The 25,520-nt window shown below is 36.7% G+C and overlaps 3 protein-coding genes across 4 annotated transcripts in view; 2 read left to right on the top strand and 1 right to left on the bottom strand.

Annotated features, from left to right (window-relative positions):
- pdzrn3a (PDZ domain containing RING finger 3a) overlaps nt 1–2,844 on the top strand; it is an 86,969-nt gene extending 84,125 nt beyond the window's left edge. For both annotated transcript variants that reach the window (XM_087306664.1, XM_087306665.1), the window contains one exon: nt 67–2,844. In XM_087306664.1, the coding sequence (XP_087162790.1) occupies nt 67–1,551 (1,485 nt within the window). In that variant the 3' untranslated portion in view covers nt 1,552–2,844. The remainder of the gene's footprint in view (nt 1–66) is intronic.
- Nucleotides 2,845–3,269: 425 nt separating this feature from the next.
- ppp4r2a (protein phosphatase 4, regulatory subunit 2a) lies at nt 3,270–25,077 on the bottom strand. The gene is given in 9 exon segments (NM_001115140.2): nt 3,270–4,778; nt 12,827–13,110; nt 15,735–15,872; nt 16,021–16,095; nt 16,208–16,245; nt 18,292–18,385; nt 18,464–18,634; nt 22,036–22,117; nt 24,912–25,077. Coding segments are annotated over 9 exon segments (1,269 nt in total). The 5' UTR covers nt 24,946–25,077; the 3' UTR covers nt 3,270–4,425.
- The window catches only part of rybpa (RING1 and YY1 binding protein a), a 43,167-nt gene continuing 42,276 nt past the window's right edge, over nt 24,630–25,520 (top strand). Inside the window, 1 exon segment of the mRNA NM_001444061.1 lies at nt 24,630–25,161. The gene's annotated coding sequence lies outside the window, so the exon portion shown is untranslated.

The raw sequence follows: 25,520 nt of genomic DNA, 5'->3' as shown, positions 1-25,520 counted from the left end.
AAGTCAACAGGTAATTGTTTTCCAAATAAAGGTGCCATTAAAAGATTTTTCCTCTCACTTTAACAGAGCACACGTGAAGAAGATGGAGGCACTACTGATACGGCAACCTTACTGTCCAACCATCATGAGAAAGACAGTGGTGTAGGCCGCACTGATGAAAGCACTCGTAATGATGAAAGCTCTGAGCAGGACATCTTAGGGGATGACCAGAATTCTCTTTGTGACACCCTTCCAGAAAACCACAAGAAGTTTAGCTATAGCCAGGGCACACTGGAATGTGGGGACATGAACTTAAGCAATGAATCCTTCCTGTCAGTTGACAATGGAGACAATGGAAACTTCATTGGCATACCTGGCACTGCATGCGAACGTTTCCGGAAACTGCTTGAATTGAAATGTCTGATGAACAGCAACAATCTTCAAGGTCTACTGGAGCACGATGCTACACAATATGGAAAGAGGATTACTACAAACTGTGATGATCAAGAGGATCAGATGCTTAATAAGCAGCTGTTGAACATTGAGCTGGAATGTCTGAGTATAATACAAGCGCACAGGCTTCAGGCTGAAGATAGTGGTCCGCAAACCACAGATCCCAGCACAAAGCACTTCATTGAACAACTAAATGATAAAGTTCACCAGGACCTCTTAAATAACAAGGTGGACAACGAATGCTCTACTAGTGCTTATAACACTGGAGAGAGCTGTTGGAGCTTACAGCCTGCTCTGGAGTCACATTCTCCTGAATCCCAAAGGATGCTAATTGCAGACAAGGGTAAAGGTTCACCCATGATTAGACGCAACTCAACGACAGCATGTTCAAAACATAACCTCTCTCCTATTCGGGAGATCAGCCCCACCAAGAGTTTAGCCGGAGATCCAGAGGTAACAAATCAGGGTAAACGAAAGCAGAGTAAGAGGAAGAACCCAAGGTCTTTACATCATTCCTCATACAAGAACACCTACATCCCAGCCCATGCACAACATTACCAAAGCTACATGCAACTCATTCAGCAAAAGTCAGCTGTGGAATACGCCCACAGTCAAGTCAGCATAGCCAGCCTTTGCAAGAATCCAGAAAACACTACAACTGATTCCAGGCTCAAGATGGGGTGGAAGGTAAAGGTCTGTAATGATGGAACAAGGTACGTTACAAGAAGACCCATTAGAGACCAGCTGCTAAAGGAGCGTGCTTTGCGTATTCGAGAAGAGCGCTGCAGCATAACAACAGATGATGATGCGGGAAGCGAACTAAAACTGGGTAGATATTGGAACAAGAAGGAACGCAAGCAGCATGCTGTGCAAGCCAAGGAACAGCAGCAACAACGGGAACTCATAAAGCAGTGCTACATGGAGAACAAGGGAAAAACAGGAACACTGAACAACAAAGAGCCTGACATCATCCAGCTTAGCCGTAAAAAGATGATGAAGAGGAGGAATAAGAGGATATTTGACAACTGGATGACCATTCAGGAGCTGCTGACACATGGAACAAAGTCCACAGACGGGACTAAGCTATATAATTCCTTTCTCTCTGTGACAACAGTGTAAGGGATTACACCAGGGGTTCCTGGAGTTCCTGGAGGGGCCGCAGCCCTGCAGTTTACTTCCAACTCACTTACCTGTAGGTTACAAACAAGCCTGAAGGGCTCAATTAGTTTGATCAGGTGTGTTTAATTGGGATTAAAACTAAATTAAGCAGAGCTGTGGCCCTCCAGGAACAGAGTTTGACACCTGTGGATTACGCAACGGTTCAGGGCACTTTACTAGTTTACTGTGTAAAATTGTGTGCAGACTGGTGTGGGAAGACTTGCCTCATTTAAGGGGTTGTTTAGGTACTTAAAAACCTTGATTTGTGTGACAGCAGTTCGAGTACAACAGTGATTAATTCTAAGTATCTATTTCATATCTTAATACTTGCAGCTGCACCAAAATTACTTTTTGTACCCACATCTCACATTGGGCAACTAATCTTAGTTTATGCAATACCTCATGCCAAACCTTTTTTACAGTATGCTCTTATTTTCAGTTATTTCCAAATGCTTGCACATCACCCTCTCATGCTTCGTTCACACCGGACGCAGGTGAAGCATCAAGTGCAAGTGATTTACTTTGGTAAGTCAATGCAAAGACGCGAGTAGACATCCTGCAGCGTGATGCGCCATTTACGTGAATCAAGAGGCTGGAGTTGAGTGTTTCGAGCATATAGCACGTTTCGCTTGCGTTGGACAATCTGAACATCAGCGGACCTTCGCACCACATTAACCAAACAGAAGGTTTCTCTTGTTGGGGCATGATTATGATGCATGTTATGATGACACCGGACAACAGTTTATCAAACTGGGCTCAGCCGGAAGCACAGCTGAAAGCCTCCATCATCCAGGTACAGTTTCTGTAGGAGTTGATGAACTCAGAGCTGGTTGCATCTCTGAAAGAATCTAGTGGATTCAGACACTGCGCCGAACGAATATATACGTTGTTTTTAGCCTTCCTAAAGCACATTAACACAGCTATTCTCTAAATGAAATCCATGTTAGCAAATTAGCAATGAAGCTAGAGTCAGTCGGCAGATAGAAGCCCCACCCATGACGCAAATCCGCATATACTGTGAGGAGAATTTGACTCTAGGCATGGGTATACCACAGTTTGGAAAAGTCAAGGTTTTAAAACCACCTAAATTTTCTTCTATACCATTTCCAAGGTGTTTGTAAGATTGTTATATTGACTTTTTTGTTGTTGTTTTTTAGGAAAACAGTATCTCCAGCAGAAAAGACATCCAAAGATGCCATTTTAAATTGTAAAGAAATCTGTGTTGTTGAAAATAATGAAGACAGCAGAAGTCGATGATTCATTTTCATTATTTAGCCTGACATGTTTACTGCTCAAATGTTTTAAATCTTTCAAAAGATAGAATATATTGTTTTCAAAGGGGGGAAAATGTGTTATTTTTTACCCAGACATTTAAAAAGAATATATTTTAGACAATACTGGGATGCCGTGTAATCGTGATATTTTTATCCAAGGTTATCAGAAACTTATACCAGCTCCTGCCCACTTGACACGTGAATGAAGTGAGTAAACTCAAAATGTTCACGTCCATTTACACATGAATTGCACAATTTATTCATGCATTCCGCGTCTGTTGTGAACAGCATTATATGTGATGTCCATCAGTTTTAGGCTTCACTAGCAAATTTTGTGATGCAAACGAACTGTGTCCATGACCTTAAATGAGACGAATGATTAGAACTGTCTCCAGTTGCCACAGATTAATCATATCACCGCTTTTAATGTGAACATTTATTGCTCTTCAGAAATACTGTTGAAAGCCCAAGCATTCAGTTCACATGGAGATCATACAATTTCACTTTTTCACAAAAGCAGTGAACACTTATAATAATCTACAAAAATCTAATTTAAAAATTCTACATATCAAAAAGGAGCTGTGGAAATAGGTATGGGTGGGACAGCCTCTACACATGTCTGTAGGAAGCATGAAAAGTACAGTTTAAGAGATGTTGCTGTTGACAGTGTTGTTCATTTCAATTGTATACAACTGTTTGCCGTCGTTTTATGAAAGAAAATGAAAAAGCTCATAACAAATAAGAATGGCTCAATAGTGGTTAAGCACATTATGTCGGTTGAAAAAACAGGCTCACTATATTAAGTTACACATTGCAACCAACAGCACTCAAGTATCTAGTGCATGGAAAATCACATTAGTCCATTTTAGAATCTATTTACCAGCATCAGTGGATTAATACATTTCGGTGCTATGCTGGGAAGGCAGTTAAAATCAAAGGAGCTAAAAATAAAAGAGAAACAATTAGCAAAGAAAGGAAATCGGTCTAAATTTTGCTATTGAGCACTTTGTGCTACAATCCACCAGATGAATGCAGAAGGCAATAAGGGCAAAAGTGGGTGTTCTCCTGGAATGTTTAGACACCGGTCTGCCATTCAACGGGAATCCTGAGATCATTTGTTGACTGGACAAAACTAAAAGGAAGTGCACATACGCCCCTTACCCTTCAAACGTATGTTCACACAAACCAAAGATGTGCCACGTTTTCACGCCTAGAAAAGCAGGCGAGAGACATGATTTTGATGGACACCCATGATTAGAGTAGGATTACAGAAAACCGCCATGGACACAAGGACTTGTGTTATTCAATGGCAAACGCTCTGCTAAGCCATCAGAAAAGTGAGCTTCCAGTTTTTCAAGTGGTTCTTCAGAGAAGAACCCATATTAACAGAAAGCCCAAAGGAGGCTCAAAAGGAGGAGATGTGTCTCGAGAGCTCTTTAGGGGCGTCACCAAAATGCCCTCTTCTCCTGGTCTATAAAGGATCTGCTAAATTTGCAGGATAAGTGATTTGTGGGGGGGTTTGTACAGTAGAGTGTAAAAATCAACAGCGTGTGGCCACACTTCAGTCTTGCTCCATGTTGTCGTCTGCAGTCTCTGAGCTGTCTGAAGTGATTTCTGCGGTGACACTGCCCTCTGCTGGCAGCTCTGTGGAACTGCTGGGAGATGCGGATGGAGTCTCTGCACTGGACACTCCCTCGTCACTGCTGTTATTGCTGCTACTGCTGACTGGGTCATTTGTCTCCTCTGTTTCCTGAGCCTCTGCGCTCTCCTCTTCCTCCTCCTCCTCCTCCGCTTGCTGCTCTTTAGGGTCCGATTCACTGCCGGTTGCCTTGTTGTGGGAAGGGTCGGGTGAATCTTCTGAAGTAGATCTGTCAACCCCATTTTCTACGACCTCTGACTGTGTACTAGAGGGCTCTGTAGAGAGGAGCAAAATGTATTGTAAGATATGCTTAGAAAATACTGATATGCAAAGTTTGAAATCATTTTTGTATCTTTTTAAAGGAAGTATCTTATGCTTGCCTGAAGCAACACTCCACCTTTTTTTGGAAATTTTACTAGCCAAGCGAGTTAATCAGTCGAGTATAACCATTTTTACATCCATTCAGCCGATCTCAGGGTCTGGTGGGAGCACTTTTAGCTTAGCATTACTGATTGAATCTGATTACACCCTTAGCATTTTACTCGAAGTTAAATCTGAAAATATTCCCCTGCTAGGTAATAGTTCAGACTAATATCATTGCACCTGGTACAGCAGCAAAGTTCAAACATAGTCAAACATACACGATTGATTAACCAGTGGAAAAATCTTTTTTCATCCTACACGTTTCCTACATCTCGTTGTGTACGTGCGAGAACGGTTAAGACTTCTACAGACAATCTCACGTACTCTGCAGAGATGCTCCTTTTTTGGGATTTGTACATTTATCCAGGGTTTTTAAATTTCCTAAAATGTCCGTGAATCAGCTTTTGGTTTTGCTTTCTAAAGTCTTCGTTGATTGTATTCGTTTTTGCATTATGTTTTTATTTAAAGCCTGATTTACTTTCTCTTGGCTTCGCAGCTGACAACAAGTGCACAGCTGCAAGTGCGAGAGAAACATCAAATAATTCACTCTTTATACTAAACGACTCAGATAAACTTTTCGATAAGCCCATCGAGGATGATATTACATTTAAACTTGCTGCCAATTATTTGTACACCGTTGGTTAATTAACCGGTTCATTAACTGATTTGCATTATTTAAAAAATCTTTTATTCTTGTAATTATTATACTTTTTAGAGATACGGTCTGTTTTTATTCCTTAGTCATATATTTCTCAGTTGCATGGCAGCAGTAGATTTGACCTGTCAGTGGGTGCACATGGCTCCTGAATAAATTAAAAAGGACAAATAGTGGATTACTTTTTTTTTTACTTCAACCTATTGACAAGAAACAGTGTGTAACAGTGTCATAATTAATAAAAATGTTGTTAAAAATAACTTGTTTTGTTGCATGAAGGCAACCATGTGCCATGGGTAAAGCTCAGTTTTAATCCAGCTACCTCCACAAGTATATTTCAAACCTGTGGGAAACACTGCCTCATATAGTACATGACGTAACTACAAAAAAGGTCAAGCTTTAAATAAGAAATATATTTTTTTAATTCCAGCAGTATGCTAATGATCTAATCAGATTCAATAATTTGTGCTCCTAACAGATGTGCTCCAGCCAAATCCAAAATGGGCTGAATGGATTAAAACTCAACTGTTTAGCTCTGGGTGCTTTGTAAAAAAAAAAAAAAAAAAAAAAAAAAGGTGTAGCGTTTCTTTAAGGCTCTCTTTAGGCTGCATTCATTTAATCAAAATACAAAGTTTTTAATTGTATTAAAATCTCAACACTATTAAAATGACTTTTCCATTTTATTATATTGAAAAATGCATATTATTTCTGTCTGGCACATCTGAACTTAAAGCATTATTAGCCTATACAGAAATCCTTCACAAATATGCTGATTTGCTGCAAATTTATTAATGATGGATTTTAACCCTATGGTTCTTAATTGGGGGTCAAAAAAGACCATTTAATTTAATACATTCAATGAATGTATTTTTAATGTATATTTGGATTTATAGATACTTAAAGATTTGTGTTGGTTATGTATCACCTGCAAACAACTTTTAAGTTTACTCTCCTTAAAGTGATCTGTCAGATTATTTGTAACTTGGAAAACAGTATACACAATTGTTTGTTTGTGGCCAGGTTTTTTAGCATTTGTTATATTGCGGGGGCTGGGAGATGGTTAGCATAGCGCTAAACCTTTCCACATTTCTAGGTTTTAAAACATTTCTTAGATTGTAAAATGCTTAATACAGTAATGATAAAGAATGAATTGGTATGTGCCTGACTATATAGCCTTTATAAAGACATTAAACATCCCATTTCAAGAACAGAGCGACAGGCAGAGAGGGATGAGACATTCATTTCCTAAATGCGCCTGTGCACCAAACCTTCAAAATGGGATTTAATGTGAACTCCAGTACAGTTGGCAAATTCCATAAAAGTAATCTGCTTTATTATGTGGAAGCCCATTACAGTATAATGCATTTTTCACTGCTGGCCATGTCTGAAGAAATTGCTTTTGCAGTACATGTTAAGATTTAGTGTCGCTTACAAAAACACAAGTGAAAAAAATGAACCAACAGCACTTTCCATTTTTGGAATGTTGTCCTCAATGGTTACCTAGATACAGAGGTAAACAGCTGCTGCTAGTGCTTACTGTGACACTCGTGTTCATAATACAAATGCATTGTGGATCTCAGCCACATAATGCAATATTAAAGACCCTTCAAAGGGTTAAGACCAAAACAATCACCAAATGTGAAAACTGGCGAAGACCATTTTGTACGATAATAGTTCAACAACAATGCATAGCATTAGCAAGTGGTTTACAAACTCAGAGAACAGAACAAGGCACTCTTAAGGTAAAGACCTTCAGTAAATGGCAAATATCCAAATGTTTGATTAAGACTGATCTGACATTCACAGTCTGCATCTATAGAGGATGTTAAAAGCTATGCATTTAGATGCCAATGTACTCTAAATATCTATTTATGCCTGGAATATGATTGTTTTGAATTCATCTGATCACATGCAAGCCCGGATTAACATAAGGGCTAGGTGGGGCTGAAGCCCCAGGGCCCACAGAAGAAAGGGGCTTTTGATTGGCTAAAGAATTAATTTGCGCTATGACACTGGAAACACCTCTTTGCGTTATGCTTTCTCTCGTCGATAATGTAAAGTATTCCTTTTGGAAAACACTTGACAAACTGCTAAACTGGAGCTCAGAGTGGCTATAGCCCAATCAGAATATTAAATAGCCTTGTTTTAGTCACAAATAAGGGTGATCAGATGTCCCAGTTTTCCCAGGACAGTCTCTTATTACAGTCCAGTCAAAGACAGGCTAACCAAGCTTGTTGTATAACAAAAAGTACAATTCAAACCATCTTTATCATACTGATTAACGCAGGCATGTCCAAACTCGGTCCTGGAGGGCTGGTGTCCTGCAGTTTAGTTACAACCCCAATCAGAACCACCTGAGCTAGCTAATCAAGCTCTTACTAGGCTTTCTAGAAACATCCTTGGAGGTGTGTTGAGACAAGTTGGAGCTAAAATCTGCAGGACACCAGCCCTCCAGGAGCGAGTTTGGACACCCCTGGATTAACTTGTACATGTAGTAACAGAAGCTGAGATAGTAGATAGCTGGGACAATGCTGAATTAACTTAAAAATGAAGTGCTGTCTCGGTTGCATAGCGGTTACAGCTTGACAAAAAAAAAAAAAAAAAAAACGACATGCGCTCGCACAATCCTTCCATCACAATATAAACCGAGAGAGTGTGCGAACACATCAAATTGCCTACACAAGCAATGTCCATCGTTACGGAGTACCTATCTCAAGTAAATACACTCTGTTATGCTTTACAGTATGTCTAACTGAACCAGTTAAAAAGCAAACTTTTTTATGAATGTTTACTTTGCTCCATAATATTACTGTCATTTTTATAAAAGGGGCAATGAAATATTGGCGCTGGCTTTCATCAGACAATTTATCTGCTGCAAAAAAAATAAATAAATAAAAATAAGGATGCTAGCCTTCTGTAACTCAGAAGACCACAATATTTTGCATATTAGAAGCATGGAATTTAAAGATATACCATCATTAGGGATTTATGGTCAGCTAAAGTTCTAAAGAAACTTTTTAAAAGGTAAACCCCTATTTAAAGTATTTATTATAAAGCACTAATTTAGGAAGCATTGCAAATGTCTTGGTTTTGATTATTTTTGCAGGTACCTCTTTTGTGAGGTAAAAAAAATTAAACGGGGACCCTTGGATTTGCTATAGCCCCAGGATCCAATGTGTTCTTAATCCGGCCCTGACCACATGTGGAGGACACTTTCATTTTCAGCTTTCAAACTATCTTCAACTATCTAATAATCAATCAAACAGGACAGTTTTGTGCTGAATTGGAGCAAAATTAAGGCACACTTCTATCCTAACCTTTCTTTTCTGGAAACTGACATCCTCAACCATCTACACAATACAATGAAGAGTGTCGTCGGATTATGGCAAATGTCATACGCTGACTGTATTTCATGACAAAACAGCATCACGCACTAAATGTTTTCACTCTGTTTCATTTTGGACAATAAAAAAAAAAAGACATTAAAAAAGCTAATAATATAACACATTTTTATTAAAGGTAGTAAATCCAAATTTAATCCCTTATGCACAGTTGAAGACCAGTGTCCAAACTTTGAGAAGCCCTGGTGTAGACACTGACAACCACAGACAACTACAACTGTTGATTATTTCCTGGCCTCAATTTTAACAAACAATTTCAATAGTTAAAAGGCATGTATTAGATTAAAATCATTAACCTTTTTAAATGTAACTATTTATGAAAAATCAAAAATAACATTTTAGGAACCCTATGAAATGTTTTACCTATTGTACCAAGTTAAATAAAAATGTAAATTAAAAACCAAACTTTCATTTTGACAGCTAGTCAGAAAGACAACTTTTCAAAAGGGAAAAATGTGGTAAATGAAGGGTCTCTTTCAGAATAGCTCTGGAAATGCCTCTGTTTACTCTGTTTAACCTTTATTAAGTTGTGTGTATTTTTATCTCAAACTTAAAAATTCTTGAAAATTTATATTATTAAATGAAATAAATAGGGATGCTCCGATCAGGATTTTTGCAGCCAATACAGAGTACCAATTCTTTGTCACGGTGATCGGTCGATACACAGTACCCAATTCTAATGATACAAGTTTTATATTGCATTATGCACATTTTCCCCATAGTATGGGACTTAAGTGGAGACCCTCTTCACTTAAGAAAATAAATTAGGGATGCTGCATATAATATCTTAAACACATCTCTTTTAACCATTTAGTGTGGACATGTCATGGCCAGAAGCAGTTTTACAGAAAATAATGTATGGTATAACAATTGAGAAGAAAAATTTTAAACAATGCAATTTAGAAATATTTGCAAAGGATTAAAAAAGAATTCAACATGTCTTAATAAAAAAAAAAAGTTTGAAGCACAAATTTGATCCATCAGAAGTTAAAATGCACACCAATAAATCCATTACTATTTTACTAAAATGAAATAGGCTTATAAACTACTGTTTATTAAGAAGTCATATTATTAACTATTCATGAAAAAAAATTATAATTTATTTATTTTTTAATAATTTAATCATCTTTTAGTGAACTTGCAATATTGTCAAAAACACAGAACTTTCAGTTGTTATAAAAAAGCCTAAGAACATGCAAGACCATCCAAATATTTTGCTCGTTTCCAACTACTGACAGCAGATCTCTCACTAGCCGCATTTTCACTATCGGGCCAGTGCGAGCCAGGGCTTTAATTGGGCCGGGCCGGGCCAATAGCCCGGGAGGTTGAGAAATGAGGCTGAAATCATGTCGCGTTTCCACTGTCGGGCTAGTAGCTCACAGCACGTCACGCAAACACCGCCCACAGAACGTCCCCGAATCAAACGTCACACAACCCACCCACTTCAGCGGGAATGAGGACAGGCAGATAAAGCAGACCATAGAATCATCACGAAACGAAACCATTAAAATGAAGACAACCGAAACAAACAAACGACACATTACTGTACAGCAGTACATGAAATGTCTATACGCACAGACCTGTGTATTTCCATTCATTACATTTATTGTTTACTCGCCGACCAACTGTTGGCATTGTGCATAGAGTGCTCTCGCCATTAGCGCAGGGACCTATCACAGTGAGCGCACACATCCATAATATAAAGCCATAGAAATTCTCCTTTATAACTCGATATGGCATGTATTTTATAACATCCTCGTTTTGATAGAAGTCGTGTTAAGTTTTCAGCACAAGAGCGAGTAGCCTAATAAAATATAGCCATATTTGTTGCGCTCGGCAGCTATTCACTAAAGCTCTTCATTTAAAGTTTCATTTATAAATTTAACCACGTCATATAAAAACATAAACAGTTGTTTGAGGATATAGAACACATTTTGTGTTTGGACTTTCCCCCGATGCGTTTAAAGCAGCGAGCGCTGCGCAGGACTGAGTGACAGAAAAAAAGGTAAAGGATTCTGCTTTCACTCACCGAAATAATGCTCTTGTTGCGCGATTTGATTAATATCATCATATCCAAATACTTTATAAATATTATCTTATATAAATATTTACTTTATATAAATATTTCAAACATTCTTCGGTGTTTAGTTTTTAGAAAATATCGAAAATCTTTTTTTTTTTCAGACAGGTCTTTGTAAAATGAAAGTTAGGCTATATGTGGCTTTAAAACGGTTTGATTTATGTATTGTATATAGGCTACCTACATTGTTATAGCTAGATTTTGTTTATTTTATATTGGTTAATTTATTTAATGTGGTTTTATATATATCCGATATTTTATTCTTTAAATTATATTTCAATATAGCTAAGGCTGTTTTATCAAGATATGACAATATATTGTTTAAAGTCTACGATAGTGGGCACATAATTTGTTAAGTTTTATGTCTTTCTGTTGTATTTATATTGTGTATTATCTCCAAAATAAATAAAGAAAAAATCCGCTCGCGGCATAACAGAGCTGTGAAGGAGCGCTTTTGCCCGGTCTCACACACACATACAGACATGTAAACGCGCAAAAACAAACATTTTAAATTTGACAAAAACTCTCGAAAACCTTTACTGTCTGCTGTGTCTTTAATATGGTGTAAAGATTATTATGTGTTATTGAAACATAAAGGAGGACGCAGCAAAAAACATCACTATAAATTAAAACTACTTTATTAAAAGGCCGGCCGCTGGCCCCAAGAAAGCCCCGCTTTGGCCCGATTAGGCCCCGGAAGTGACAGTGGAAACCCCACTGGCCTTGGCTCGCTCGCTTTAGGCGCGATAGTGGAAACGCGGCTACTGAGAGAGAGAGAAGGAGGGATTTGCTCTTGTGATATCTTTACTGCTCAATTCATTTAACCTAACAAACTTATTGCTCAGAACAGGGGTGTCAAACTCATTTTAGCACAGGGGCCACATGGGAGAAAATCTATTCCCAAGTGGGCCGGACTGTTAAAATGAAGGTAAATATAACTTAAAAACAGCAACTTCAGATTGTTTTCTCTGTTTTAATACGATCAACATAAAACAAAGCTGGAGCCTGAAGACAAGACCATCTCATGGCAATTCGTAACTTTTTGATTATTGGCTAATTTAATAAATAAATTTGTACAATCTCATTCTTTGCTCATCCACCAATGACGGTTGGGTTGGGCATTTTTTTTTATATCTAACATTTTCATACGACTGAACAGCGGAATAGAACTTAAATAAAACATCAAGGTCAAACAGTAAATTACTTTTGATATCGTATGTAAATAATTATACTCTATAGTAACTCTCTATTTTATTTATTTTTTTATTTTTTTATTTACTTTTTTTTTTATATTTTCTTACTGTTGGTATTATTTTTAAGTTTTTGTATGTTATCCTCGAGTTGTTTTATCATAATGTGTTGTTCAGATCTTCGGTCGACCGTTCGGAGCATCCCTATTTAAAAAAAATTTTCATTTTTGGCCAAGTGCATCCAGAATTTTCCTTTCAGTGCTTCCAAAGTTCTCAGACTCCGAAAGTCCAGATCTTATATTTAAAAAGTCTCTCCTGGTTTGCTATTCATAGACAACAATCAATATTGTGATTTGATTAGGTAAACAGCATTAGCTTTGATTCATTAATTTCTTTAATTCATCACAGAAATCAATAGGTACTAGGCTGGTACTACTTAAATCAATGTTTATTAAACTCAATGTTTATTAAACATTGATGGATCCTGGCTGATTAATTGTGATGGAATGATTAAAAACATGTGTTAATAGCAGGTAGAAACAGGTTAAGATTTAAAACCGTAAATAAGACATACCTTGGTCTTCATCCTTCACCTCAGCAGTGACGTCTGTTGAAGACTGCGGTACGTCTGATGAGCTCTCAGCTACTGATGTGCAGGGTGAGTGCGGTTCATCAAGCTCTTTCTTTATTTCATCCCCATCTTCATCTTCTTCCTCATCATCCTCCTCCTCCTCTTCCTCCTTGTCAAACTTAAGCCTCTTTGCTTCATGTGTCTCTGCATGTGTAGCATCTTCGTCGTCACGATGTTTACTCTTCACTGCACCACTGTGACCTTGTGCTTCTGATGCCGAAGACTCGCTAAAGCAAAAAAAAAAGTTCAGAACTTTATATAAAGATTTATGCCATTATAAACTTCATATTATACACACACACACACACACACACAATGAAAACTTCAACATATGACTTGAACTGTTCTAGGTTAATATGATGATAATTTAAAATAATAACCTAAACAAAAATTATTCATGATGTTTAGGGTTCATTTTTATACATATACAGTTGAAGTCAGAATTACTAGCCCCCCTGAATTATTAGCCTCCCTGTTTTTCTTTCCCAACAATATTATCAAACATACTGTGAAATTATCCTTGCTCTGTTAACCATCATTTTGGAAATGTTAGAAATAAATAAATTTAAGGGGGGGCTAATAATTCTGACTTGTGTGCATATATAAACACAACATAATCGAAGATATAACAAAATATACTTTTGGTTTTCTAATGGGTCTTTAAATATTGCATGTACTACTAAACAAAAAAATAACTGTACACCCTAATGAAGGCGAGTGATGTTTTTTTTTTTAACAATAGCCATGTCAATAAAGGCTTTTTAAGTTTTTCACCTCCTTAAAGTGACTTGTACTTGATTTTGTGAAGGATTCTTTGTGTATTTTTATGGATCTCTTACCCAAAGAGCACAAGAGCACCGACACCTAAAATATCCTTGAAGCGATTTTGATTGATTCTTGATTTATATACACAAGGATAACTTTGTACATTATTTGAAACTTTTATCTGGCACATTTACCAAACAAAAACAGCACTGCCTTGAACTTTGTACAAAATTTAACATTTGAAAGAGATTTTAGAATTCCAAAGCTTACCGCCTACGCCAGGGGTGGCCAACCCTGTTCCTGGAGAGCCACTTTCCTGCAGATTTCAGATGCAACCCATATCAAACACACCTGCCTGTAATTATCACTTGGTGTTCAGGTCCCAATTAATTGGTTCAGGTGTGTTTGATATGGGTAGCAACTGAAATCTGCAGGAAGGTGGCTCTCCAGGAACAGGGTTGGCCACCCCTGGCCTATGCCATTGTAGTTGATGCATGAATAAACTTTGACCAGTCCTTTTTAGCACACATCCATTCCAATAATCGCCAGATTTGTTTTGTTACTTTCAATTAAAAATAAATTCTTCCCAATTCTGTTAATTTTAATAGGAATTTACAAACAACAACACTGTTTTAATGCTCTTTGATAGACATAAAAGATCATTGCATTGGTTGAAACAGCAGTCAAGCACGAGTGAACGGGATCATTCCTAAATCTTTAAAAAAAAATAATAATAATAAAAAAAAACAAAAAAAAACTGCAGAAACACTGTTACAACCCCCAGTAAAACTGCATTCAGCAAATCTCCCGATATACACACACCGGCCACATTATTCGGTACCTAACTAGTACCGGGTTGAACCCCTTTGCCTCCAGAACTAATCCTTTGTGGCATAGATCAACAAGGTACTGGAAATATTTCTCAGAGACTTTGGTTCATAGTGACATGATGGCAACACAGTTGCCACAGATTTGTCGGCTGCACATCCATGATGTTTATCTTCCACCATATCTCAAAGGTGCTCTATTGGATTGAGATCTGGTGACTGTGGAGGCCATTTGAGAACAGTGAACTCATGGTCATGTTCAAGGTACCAGTCTAAGATGATTTGCGCTTTATGACATGGCATGTTATTCTGCTGAAAGTAGCTATCAGAAGGTGGGTACACAGTGGTCTTAAAGGAATGTACATGGTCAGCAACAATAGTCAGGTAGACGGTTGCATTGACATGATGCTCAATTGGTACTAATGGGCCCAAAGCGTGCCAGGAAAATATCCCCCACACCATTACACCACCACTAACACCGGCCTGAATCGTTGATACAAAGCAGGATGGATCCATAGTTTCAAGTTGTTGACACAAAATTCTGACCCTACCATCCGAATGTTGCAGCAGAAATCGAGACTCATCAGATCAGGCAACATTTTTTCAATCTTTTAGTGTCCAATTTTGGTGAGCCTGTGCCAATTGTAGCCTCAGTTTCCTGATCTTAGCTGACAGGAGTGGCACCCGGTGTGGTCTTCTGCTGCTGTAGCCCATCCGCCTCGAGGTTCGACGTGTTGTGTGTTTAGAGAGGCTCTTTTGCATACCTCAATTGTAACAAGTGGTTATTTCAGTAACTGTTGCCTTTCTATCAGCTTGAACCAGTCTGTCCATGCTCCTCTAATCTCAGGCATCAACAAGGCATTTGCGACCACAGAATTGCCACTCACTGGATATTTCCTCTTTTTCAGATCATTCTCTGTAAACCCTAGAGATAGTTGTGTGTTAAAATCCCAGTAGATCATCAGTTTCTAAAATACAGCCAGTCTGGCACCAACAACTAATTTACGTTCAGTCACTTAAATCACCTTTTTTCGGCTTCTGATGCTTAATTTGAACTGCAGCAGATCATCTTGACCATGTCAACATGCCTAAATGCATTACGTTGCTGTCATTGTGATTGGCTGATTAGAAATTTGCGTCACCGAGCAGGTGGACAGGTGGACCTAATAAAGTGGCCGGTGAGTGTATTTCCCAATGTATATTCTTTTAACTGGTTTGAACAAGAGTGTCACATGCATGCACTGGTATTTCAAACTTACTTGACCGTCCTCTCTGATTGCTCAGATGCTTGTTCTTTGCTTTCTGTGCTGTCAGGAAGGCCGTTTGTAGCTACATTGCTGGATAAGGAGTGTTTTGGTCTATTCAGTGGCCTTGGTGTTCCCGGACCATTCACATTTCTGTCACAGACATCATGCCATCGGACAGTAAATTAAGATTCATCTCTTTACAGCAATTACTAACATTTCAAACTGAATTACTGAAATCAGTGACCCATGAGGCTATTATTAAAGTTCTCCACAGTGGTGGTTCAAGTGATAAACTCACCTATCTGGAAAAGCTGAAGTGTTGCCAGGAAACATGACACCATTCATTCGGTTCACACAACTTGACCCTTTTTTCCTGTAAAAAATGATGAATGGTAGAATTAAGGAAATCAGAATGGTTGGACGAAAGCTGATATTGAAATCCCACTCAATAAACCGGAAAATACAACAAAGAAAGGTTCACTCACTCTGAGGTAGGATACACACAACTGACCACCATTACATTCTGTAAATAAAAAAACAAAAATTATTTAAAACCAACAGAGAACAAAACTGAAGACATTGTACATCCAGACATTTTACAAATGTACTCACCCTCAACCATGTTGATTAAAAAAAATGTTTGGTAAGTAATCACTGAATTACAGGAACAAAATTACTATGGAAGTAAATAATTAACAGAGTATGTTAATGTACCATCTTAATGCAATTATAATTGGCAATATTGCGATTTAACTTTACCTGAGGTAAACACAATCATTTGGCAGAAATAATGCAAGCTCATAATTGCAGTAAGAATAATAATATTAACAAAGGGGGTGTACGCATTTTAATCCAAGTATTCAGGCACATAAACTACCTTAATAGTGTTATTTCCAAGTGTCCCTCACACCTGCCTTTGAGTCCTTTTATACTTTTTATGTAAATTATGTAATCTTTTTTCATATTTATTTAGCAAGCCATTGTTTTTAAAGTTGGATGAGCGCGGTTGATTTGACGTACAAAAGGTGATTTCAAATCTGTTCACTGTTCCAATGGAAAACTCTGGTGGACATTGGGTGAACAACAAGTTCACACAGCTCTATGAATGATATCCGTGACATTCTGAAACTTCCTCTTCACTTTTAATTCCTGAATTCTGTTCAACAACTCCTTAGCACCAACCTCTGCTCCCTCATTTCAAAATGGCGCACAGTACCCCAGCTTGGGATTTCTATGGTACAAAATTCAACCATGCAAAAGTGTTTTGCATCAGATGGAAATAAATAAAGTGAAAGGGGGCACAGTGGCTCAGTGGTAAGAAGGTTGCTGGTTTGTGTATGGGTGTTTCCAAGAGCTGGATTAAAGCTGAAAGGCCATCCGCCGCATAAAACATGTGCCAGAGTAAATGCCAATCGTTTAATCTGTTGTGATGACCCCAGATAAATCAGGGACTATACAGAAGAAAAGTGAATGAGTAAATTAAAAGAAGTAAGAAAAAGAACCACAATTCTTACACCTGATTCACAGAGAGCGTCAACGCTTCACAATCACTTTGACTGTGTGACATCAAGCGGTGCCGTACTAAATTGTGGATCCATCTGCACTGCTTCAGTGGCGTTGCTTGCTGCAGAAGTTGGTAATTTCTCAACTTTTTAACTGCAAACGGAAGCATCAGCCACTGCAAATACCCCAGCCAAGACAGTAGCTGATTGCGGACTAATTTCATTGGCTGACGCTGATATGATGATCGTGTCAGCCACAACATCACACACTCCCTCCTTCAAGAGTTGACGCTGAAGCCTCATGTGAATTGGTGTTAGAGAACAATAGAACAATGCAATAATGGAAATGGCATACAAATGTGATTATATAAATGGCCTTGCTTCTGACATGTAAACGTTTTATTGTGATTAAGCCCTTACTCTGAATATTAGAAACAATAACATTATTTGTGAACAACTAAATGTAGTTTGTGAGCTGGGACAAAAAAAAATAATGCACTGCGATTTGAGAATCAATTCTGTGTTGATTCTGAGATGAATTAAAAGAGTTATAGCTCTCTTTGAACACATTCTGAGCTTAGTTTTTACCTTTGAGGCACCGGAGTGGACAAAAGCAGAGACAGAGTATGCGCAAGAGAGGCCGAGTGCTATTTTCCTTGTGAGCATTTGAGTGAAGGATTAAGAACTAGCATAAAACGCCATCTGCTGTTAAAAACCAAGCTCGGAATCGATTCCAGAGATAATCATGATCCATTCCAAAAACAATTATAATAATTTTAATTAAAAAATAATAATAAATAAATAATAATATTAAAGAATAGAATAAATAAAAATTATTAAAAATAAAATAAATAAAAAATAATTTGCAGAATTGATCCACAAAACTCAAGACATCAATTTATCAGCCCTAAAAAATCCAAAATAACAACAAAATAACTCATACAAGTTTGATACAAGTGGAGGGTGAGTAAATGATAACAAAACTATCATGTAATAGGGAGAGCCATCCCTTAAAGTAAATCTGCATTAGGCACAAATTAAATCTATTAAAGAAACTATCAACATACCTTCTCCACACCCCTGAGGAACTTGTCTGTTCCTGCGTAGTTTCTTTTTGGCTCAGTAAGCAGCTCACATAGCCGTTGAATAGTGAAAGGAATCCTAAAAAAAAGTAACTTTATTATGAAATATTTTCACACGGGAACTAAACACCTGTGGAATATGTTTGTCATCTCTTACCCGTTGTACCCATTGACGATTTTGAGAATCCTCTGCTTCATCTCTTCAAAGGGAATGTACTCAACATTTGGATTTGCAGGTCCCCGTTGCTCTGGACATGAGGCTTTAAAATCATCCATCACTTTTTCAAGTTTGAAGAGGAAGTAGCTTTTAAACTGAGACCACTGAATCCTAGAGGCGCAGTAACAAACAGTTTTAATAAGATAAACATCACAAATTGGGCAAAATAAATTTCAAGATACTTCTGCACAAATCTTCACGTAGTTTACAAACATTGCTCAACAACGTGGACACCTCCAAAATGGTGTTAAAAGGGTCACATACTGTATTTATAAAGTATAATTCAGCCAAAAATGTCATTTCTGTCTTAATGTAATGATTTATTCACATCCGCTAAATCACACGTGACGTGAGCAGACCGCGAGCTGTTACCACAGAGGGTGGGTGTGCGCCTGTGAATGAAGTCTGCTTTAGTGAACAGAACCTGCACAGGCTGTGGATAACATGTAATAAAGTTGTAAATAACATTCACTTTGTGGAACAGAGTGATCGTTTCGGAGCCGTGCAGGAAGTATGAACCGCATTTAGCAGTGAAAATGAAACCGAAAGCGAGCACATCATTTACATAATCATATCGCATTTTACAGTTATGATTGCGACAAGCATTTAATATTTTTCTTTCATATCGAACGCAGAGTGTTGTGCATAAGAACAAATGTTTACAGTGTCTATATAACTACTCTAGCCTATATAATGTTGAATATAAGGCAAGAGGAAATTTGATAATGACAAATCTCTGACTTTACCCCTGAATAAATGGTCTAATAATGTCGTCAAGGACAGATTACAAGCACATGTCTCAAACATAATAATTAAACATCAGAATATAACTATTCATAACTCTGAAGTCATCACTTTACTGTGCATTAATGACCTGGACAAATTTAAAGTCTGTTCAAGTCCACTATTCCAAGTCTATGCAATATTTATCATTTTAACAGATGACCTACACATAGGGGTAATATTATTATTGTTGTTGTTTTACCATGTTTGAGAAATAACAATAATATTAGCCCACTGATCTCAACCTTTATTTTACATCTACAGAATCATGAGAAAATTGTGATCTTCATTTTAAGCAAACAAAAAAATATTGCGATTCTCATCTTAGCCAGAATCATGCAGCTCTAATTTATATATAAAGTATAATTATGGAGGCTACATTGTGTTTACTGGCCTCATCCATCGCACAATCCTGTCAGTCAGTCAGCATGCAACCTTAAAGAGTTAACCAAATAACACACAGCACTACTACGATTACAGAAAAGTTCCCTCTGTTATAATTCACTTACATTTTAATAAGTTTTGGTGCGATTATAACCCGCCATAAAAAACAGCAACAACTCAAGGTTTTAAAGGAGAAGCTGAAATGTATCCATGGCGTAAATCAATTTTAGTGTGGCGCCCCACCATGGAGGAATGAATGTGGCAGAAACAATGAGTAGGTAAAAACTCTTTTTCCCCAAAAAAGATTTTAACTTCTAAAAAAGAAAACTTTTTATCTGTATAGACCAGGGGTGGCCAATCCTGTTCCTGGAGAGCCACCTTCCTGCAGATTTCAGTTGCAACCCATATCAAACACACCTGAATGTAATTATCACGTGGTGTTCAGGTCCTATTTAATTGGTTCAGGTGTGTTTGATATGGGTAGCAACTGAAATCCGCAGGAAGGTGGTTCTCCAGGAACAGGGTTGGCCACCCCTGGTATTGACCTTATTCTAAAATGCGGAAGTGCGCCTGTTTTCGCGATTGTCTTAGAACTTCCGATTCAGTCGCCTATGGGAGAAATGACTAGGAATAATAAACGGCAGAAAACGGTCAAACTACTTGCTCTACAAACAAATGTTTGCAGGACTATACAGACCAAGTAGAATAATATAATAAGAAAATATCAAATTGCAACATCAAGCAGCGTAATGAGCAGTTTTTAAGGTCAAAAAATGAATGGAAGTGAATGAGACCGGAAGTCTCAAGCCAAAAAGATTCAAATGGCAGCGCCCACTCGTCGGCGGAGAATAAGGTGAATAGACTGTTGTTGCTTGCAAACTGTATGTAAGGAACGTATGGTTAAGGCATAAGTTACTGTTGCTTCACACTGATGCACTATGGTTGCATGGTTAACCGAGTGCAGTAGTAGCGTGAGTAGGGCACTTTAAATACTGGCAATGCTGCTGTAGTCGATAGTATGTAGTGACAGTAAGTTGCTTTAAACACTTGTGTCTGCAAACTAATTACAATTTAATTTTGAGTAAGCAGTGTAGTAACTGCTCTACAAAATTTAAGTACATCAATACCACAGCAACTAGCAGCTTAACTATATGATATGCAAGACATTTGCTATTAAAAGAAAACACCATTGCTTTAAACATCATATCTTTAGATAAAATTTATTTAACATGTTCTGGAACTTACATTGTTAGTTTCTAGAACCTTCATTTACATTAATCAAAGTCTGAATCTGCATTCAGTTTTTCCTTAGAATGTTATTTTATCAACAATTATGAATTACATCTTTTAGAATAACTTCTTATTTTTTTTTCAGTCAGAATATGAAATTCCATGAAATGTGGGCGTTTATTTGTAGTAGGTTTTACAATTGTGTAATTGATATACATTAGCATTAACAAGCGCAAGTCCATCAGGGTCAAAAATAAGGGCTTCTAGCAAAAATGATGCCAAAACAAATAAAAGCACTGCAGATCATGAAAACCACAAGTACAGTACCTCAATACCACAGTAAAAGTAGATTAATAATATTGTTTCAATTAAAATTATGGAAAACAATGACCTAAAGACATCATTTATTTCTAAATATCAATGCACACATAATATTATATAAAAGAAGTAATTTAATATATTTTTTTATATGTAGCACTGAAATAATATGATAAATGTAATGAGCATACCACAATTCTGATTTAAATTGTTTTGGGGTTTTTTGTGGGGGGAGAATTGTGTGTCAAATACTAAATGTGTGCAATTGTAATTCAAAGCTCTGTTTTATGATCATGACTGATTAGGGCTGTGCAATATGACCTCCTAAAATCAAAATCTTGATAAATCGAACACTACCTCAGTTTCAGCAATTGAACAATTATTTTATAATGTCTTGTCTTACCAAATCAAAGGTTCTTCTCAACTTTATGTCGTCAACAGATTTAAGAGTGGGTCAAATTAGACACTTTACAAAAGCTAAATGTATCTGTGTGGATAAGTTACAGAATTGAAAATCCAATTACCAGTAACATTTCTGTGTTTTTAGAAGGCAATTTATTAGTTATACATATTGATCTTTAAGACTTTACATTTTCAAACAGCAACATTACACACTGTAAGCTTTTTACAACAGCATAATGTGGTTTTCAATCAAAGAATTCCAGGGTGAATTAACTTAAAATGTATATATGTGGGCACAGATCAATCGAAATGTAAGCAGTAGCAATATTCTCTTCACAATAGTATAAACTTGCACTTGATTCAAGATCAGTGTGTAAGAGTTCTTCAGAACTTACATGGTCTCTCCTGTTTTTGCAACATGCGATAGAAACTGATCCAAAATTGGGCAGCTTTCCTTTTCTCCTTTCTTCTCGAAATCTACATTAAACAAACAAATAAACAAAACAGCTTTATGAAGGTACTGCAGAATGTTTATTTAATGCTATTGCGTGTTGGGGTAAAGTTTGTTTACATATTTGCACATTTAGATTTTTTACTTATTAACATCATTTCAGAAAAAGTATTCTTTGCAAATTATAAATAGAGAAATCATATTAGCACCAGTGAATAATTATCAAAGTACAACACAGTTTACAGTCAGTAAAATAGTGCTAATGTTCTTTCCAAGTCATACTTGTGACTTAAGACTGAATATTTAAGTGGCATGCTAAACACTAAGCACAATGTAAGTTTTGCTCATAACATTGTCATTATCATTAATCTGTATTAGCTTTTTAAAATTCTGCTTAACTATTTTATTAAACATCAAAGTCTGAAACTGCGAATATAAACTTTACCTCAACCTATTGCCAATTTTGCTGGTATATAATTCTGACACATTATTTTATTTTATCAGTACAACCTTTTTAATTGCATTTGGTTTATATAGAATGAAATATCGACAATTACATTTCTGCACCAGGTATAATGGTGGTAATATTGAGATAAAGTTGGTATTATATTCGCACAATCGCTCTGTAACAACTCCCTATTAGGAATGGGACGATAAACGTTTTTAAGGTTTACTGCAGTTTTGAAAATCAAAGGTTTTAAGGTTTTTTTTTTTTTTTAACAATTGAAGAATTTAGAACTAGATGCAAAAACATCTAAATGCCGTCTGAAATTGTGTAGGTTCAGAAATTTCAATTTTATGGCCAACGATTAGTCCTTTTCATGTTTTTTAAAAGTAAAATAACACAACATAAACAAATGAGGCTGAGAAAAAAAAAATCATTTTCAGTGAAAATTTCAAACTGCACTTAGTGGTTTTTGCATCTGTACTCTTCATATATTTTGTTTAGGTTTTTTTTAGGGCAACAGTATCTCTAGTAGAAAAATACCTTTCACATCAAAAGCTACTGGTCAGCACATGATTCAGCAAACATTTGAGGAAAAAAATCACTTATAATTCAACATCTCATACTGCTATATGCATCCTATGTGCTATTCTTACTTACTTTATATCCAAAGAAAATAAAGAAACTGCCTCATCAAGTTGTAAAGAAAAAAGTTTTATGTAAACTAATTAAGAAAGCAGAAGTCAATGATTTATTTTCAATATTTAGACTGACATCTTTATTGTTCCAAAATATTTTAAATGTTTCTTAAAATAAAATATATTGTGTTCAATAGGGAAAAGATTGTTTTTTACCCAGAAGAACATACTTTAGAGCAATAATCATCACAATACTGTCATACTGTGAAACCGTGATATTTTTATCCAAGGTTTTCATACGGTCAGAATTTTATGCCAGCCCATGCCTACTCCCTTCATTGTATACCATGGTACTTTGAGTATTTTGTCTGAAATCACATGCAAGTGAAGTGTGACTTTATTTGACTGTGATCATTGTTGTACTTTGATAATAACTGGATGCTCATTTGATTTCACTATACTTTTCTGAAATTATATCATAAAAAAAGTCAGAATGTGTGAATATAAAAACCAACTTTACCTCAGTATTGTGTGTACAATGTTAACATGGAAAACAAAATCTGAATCTGAGCAATTCCATGCAAATGTCAATGTTGCCATGAAAAAAAATAGTTTTCACCAAAACAAAGAAACTGTTTCTACATGTTTTAAGCAAGTATTTTACAATGTGTAAAAAATTATCAAAAATGACTCTGTCAGTGTTTTTAAACTATTATATTTGATTAACCAAAGTCACACACAAGTGCCAATTTCACCTCTGTCACATTCATAACGGAAAAGTGTCACATTCATAACAAAGCTCTTTCCTCATAAATGCAAAAACGTCAAATAAAATAAATCATGTTTGTTCTAGTGAGCCATCTCTTGCCCTTTTGTTTAGCATTCTTTCTTTTGGGTTGAGCAGTTTCATTCACAGAATTTCTACTATATTGTATACTGAAAACTCGCTAACTTCTTTTTGTCGCATCAAACGCATGTTTCTTTCCTCATTTAAAATATAAAAAATGATTTACAGATGGATATTTTTTCTGATTCTTTAACTCTGTGGATAGTTGTTTTGGAAAATATAACCAGATGTTCAATGTAATGTTAATGTATACTTTCTATGTAGATTTTTTTGTTTGTTTGTTTTATGGTTTTGAGTTTTTACTGCAAATGTCACATCCATGATGCTAGAATTGCTCATCTTTGGATTTTTAAAGATATGTATATTCAAAGTCTTATTTAAAACTAAAACAAATCTAATAAACAAAATCATCATGACAATTTGAAAACATCACTTAACTCAACATCAACTTTGATTTTCTTTTAACAAAGTCATCTACAACCTTCCTCAAAGTTAAGTCACGGAAATAATAGCCCGAGAAACTTTTCTGCTGACTATGCAACGAAGTTACTGAAAGTAATAAGTTGTGTCTGTAAATAAGCGACTAAAGCAGTGTATATTCTCTCCTCACACTAACATCAGAGCAGCTCAGAGCTAACCGGCTTTCTCTCAGTTCCTGGATATCAGAGCACTATAATAACTTCCGACCCGGTACATCCTCAAGGTCAACTTCAATACATTTCCTGTGTACTGTTAATAAACAATCACCATCGATTATTATAGATACACAAAGCTTTTCCCGGTGGAATCAGCACCTAGCATCGGCTGCTAGTTTGATTCCCTAGCATAGCTCACAAGCTAACGAATCTACCAAATCTTTTCCGTTATCCGTTAGATAGCGCCCGTAGTACCTCGAAATGCTCCCAGAAGCGTGTCGATTTCCATTGTGGAGGTATGTTTACTACTCTCTAGTCTCTCTGAGTCCAGTTGGAAACAGAAAGATGGCAACAGCGACACGGAGAAAACAGCAGCAAATCTTTAATATGGCGCCGGTGACGTCACTACCTGCCTGACCGCTTCTGCTGGGCATGCGCCAGGTCTTCATCTGTTGATCAAAACTCAACTGCACAATGTGCACAGAAGCGCCAGGACGACCAAGTGGTAAGACAGTAGTTTTGGTTGTAATATCACGTTAAAATGTAACCCCTAAAGCACCTGTCCCAAAACATAAAAAAAAATTAAACGAAAAAGATTGATTCCAGTTGAACATCTATAGATGCAGTGATTTTACAATACATAAACCGAATTATCATTTTCTTTTCGGCTTAGTCCCTTTATTTATCTGGGGTCGCCACAGTGGAATGAACCGCCAACTTATCCAGCATCTGTTTTGCACAGCGGATGCCGTTCCAGCTGCAACCCAACACTGGGAAACCCATCACTCATTTGCACACATACATAGCCTACAGACAATTTGACTCACCCAATTCACCTATACCACATGTCTTTGGACTTTTGGG

Source organism: Danio rerio, chromosome 23 (genome assembly GCF_052040795.2).
Source record: "Danio rerio strain M-AB ecotype USA chromosome 23, GRCz13ab, whole genome shotgun sequence".
NCBI lineage: Eukaryota > Metazoa > Chordata > Actinopteri > Cypriniformes > Danionidae > Danio > Danio rerio.
Note: the sequence above shows the minus strand (reverse complement) of the source record. Positions and strands in the feature narration are given on the sequence as shown.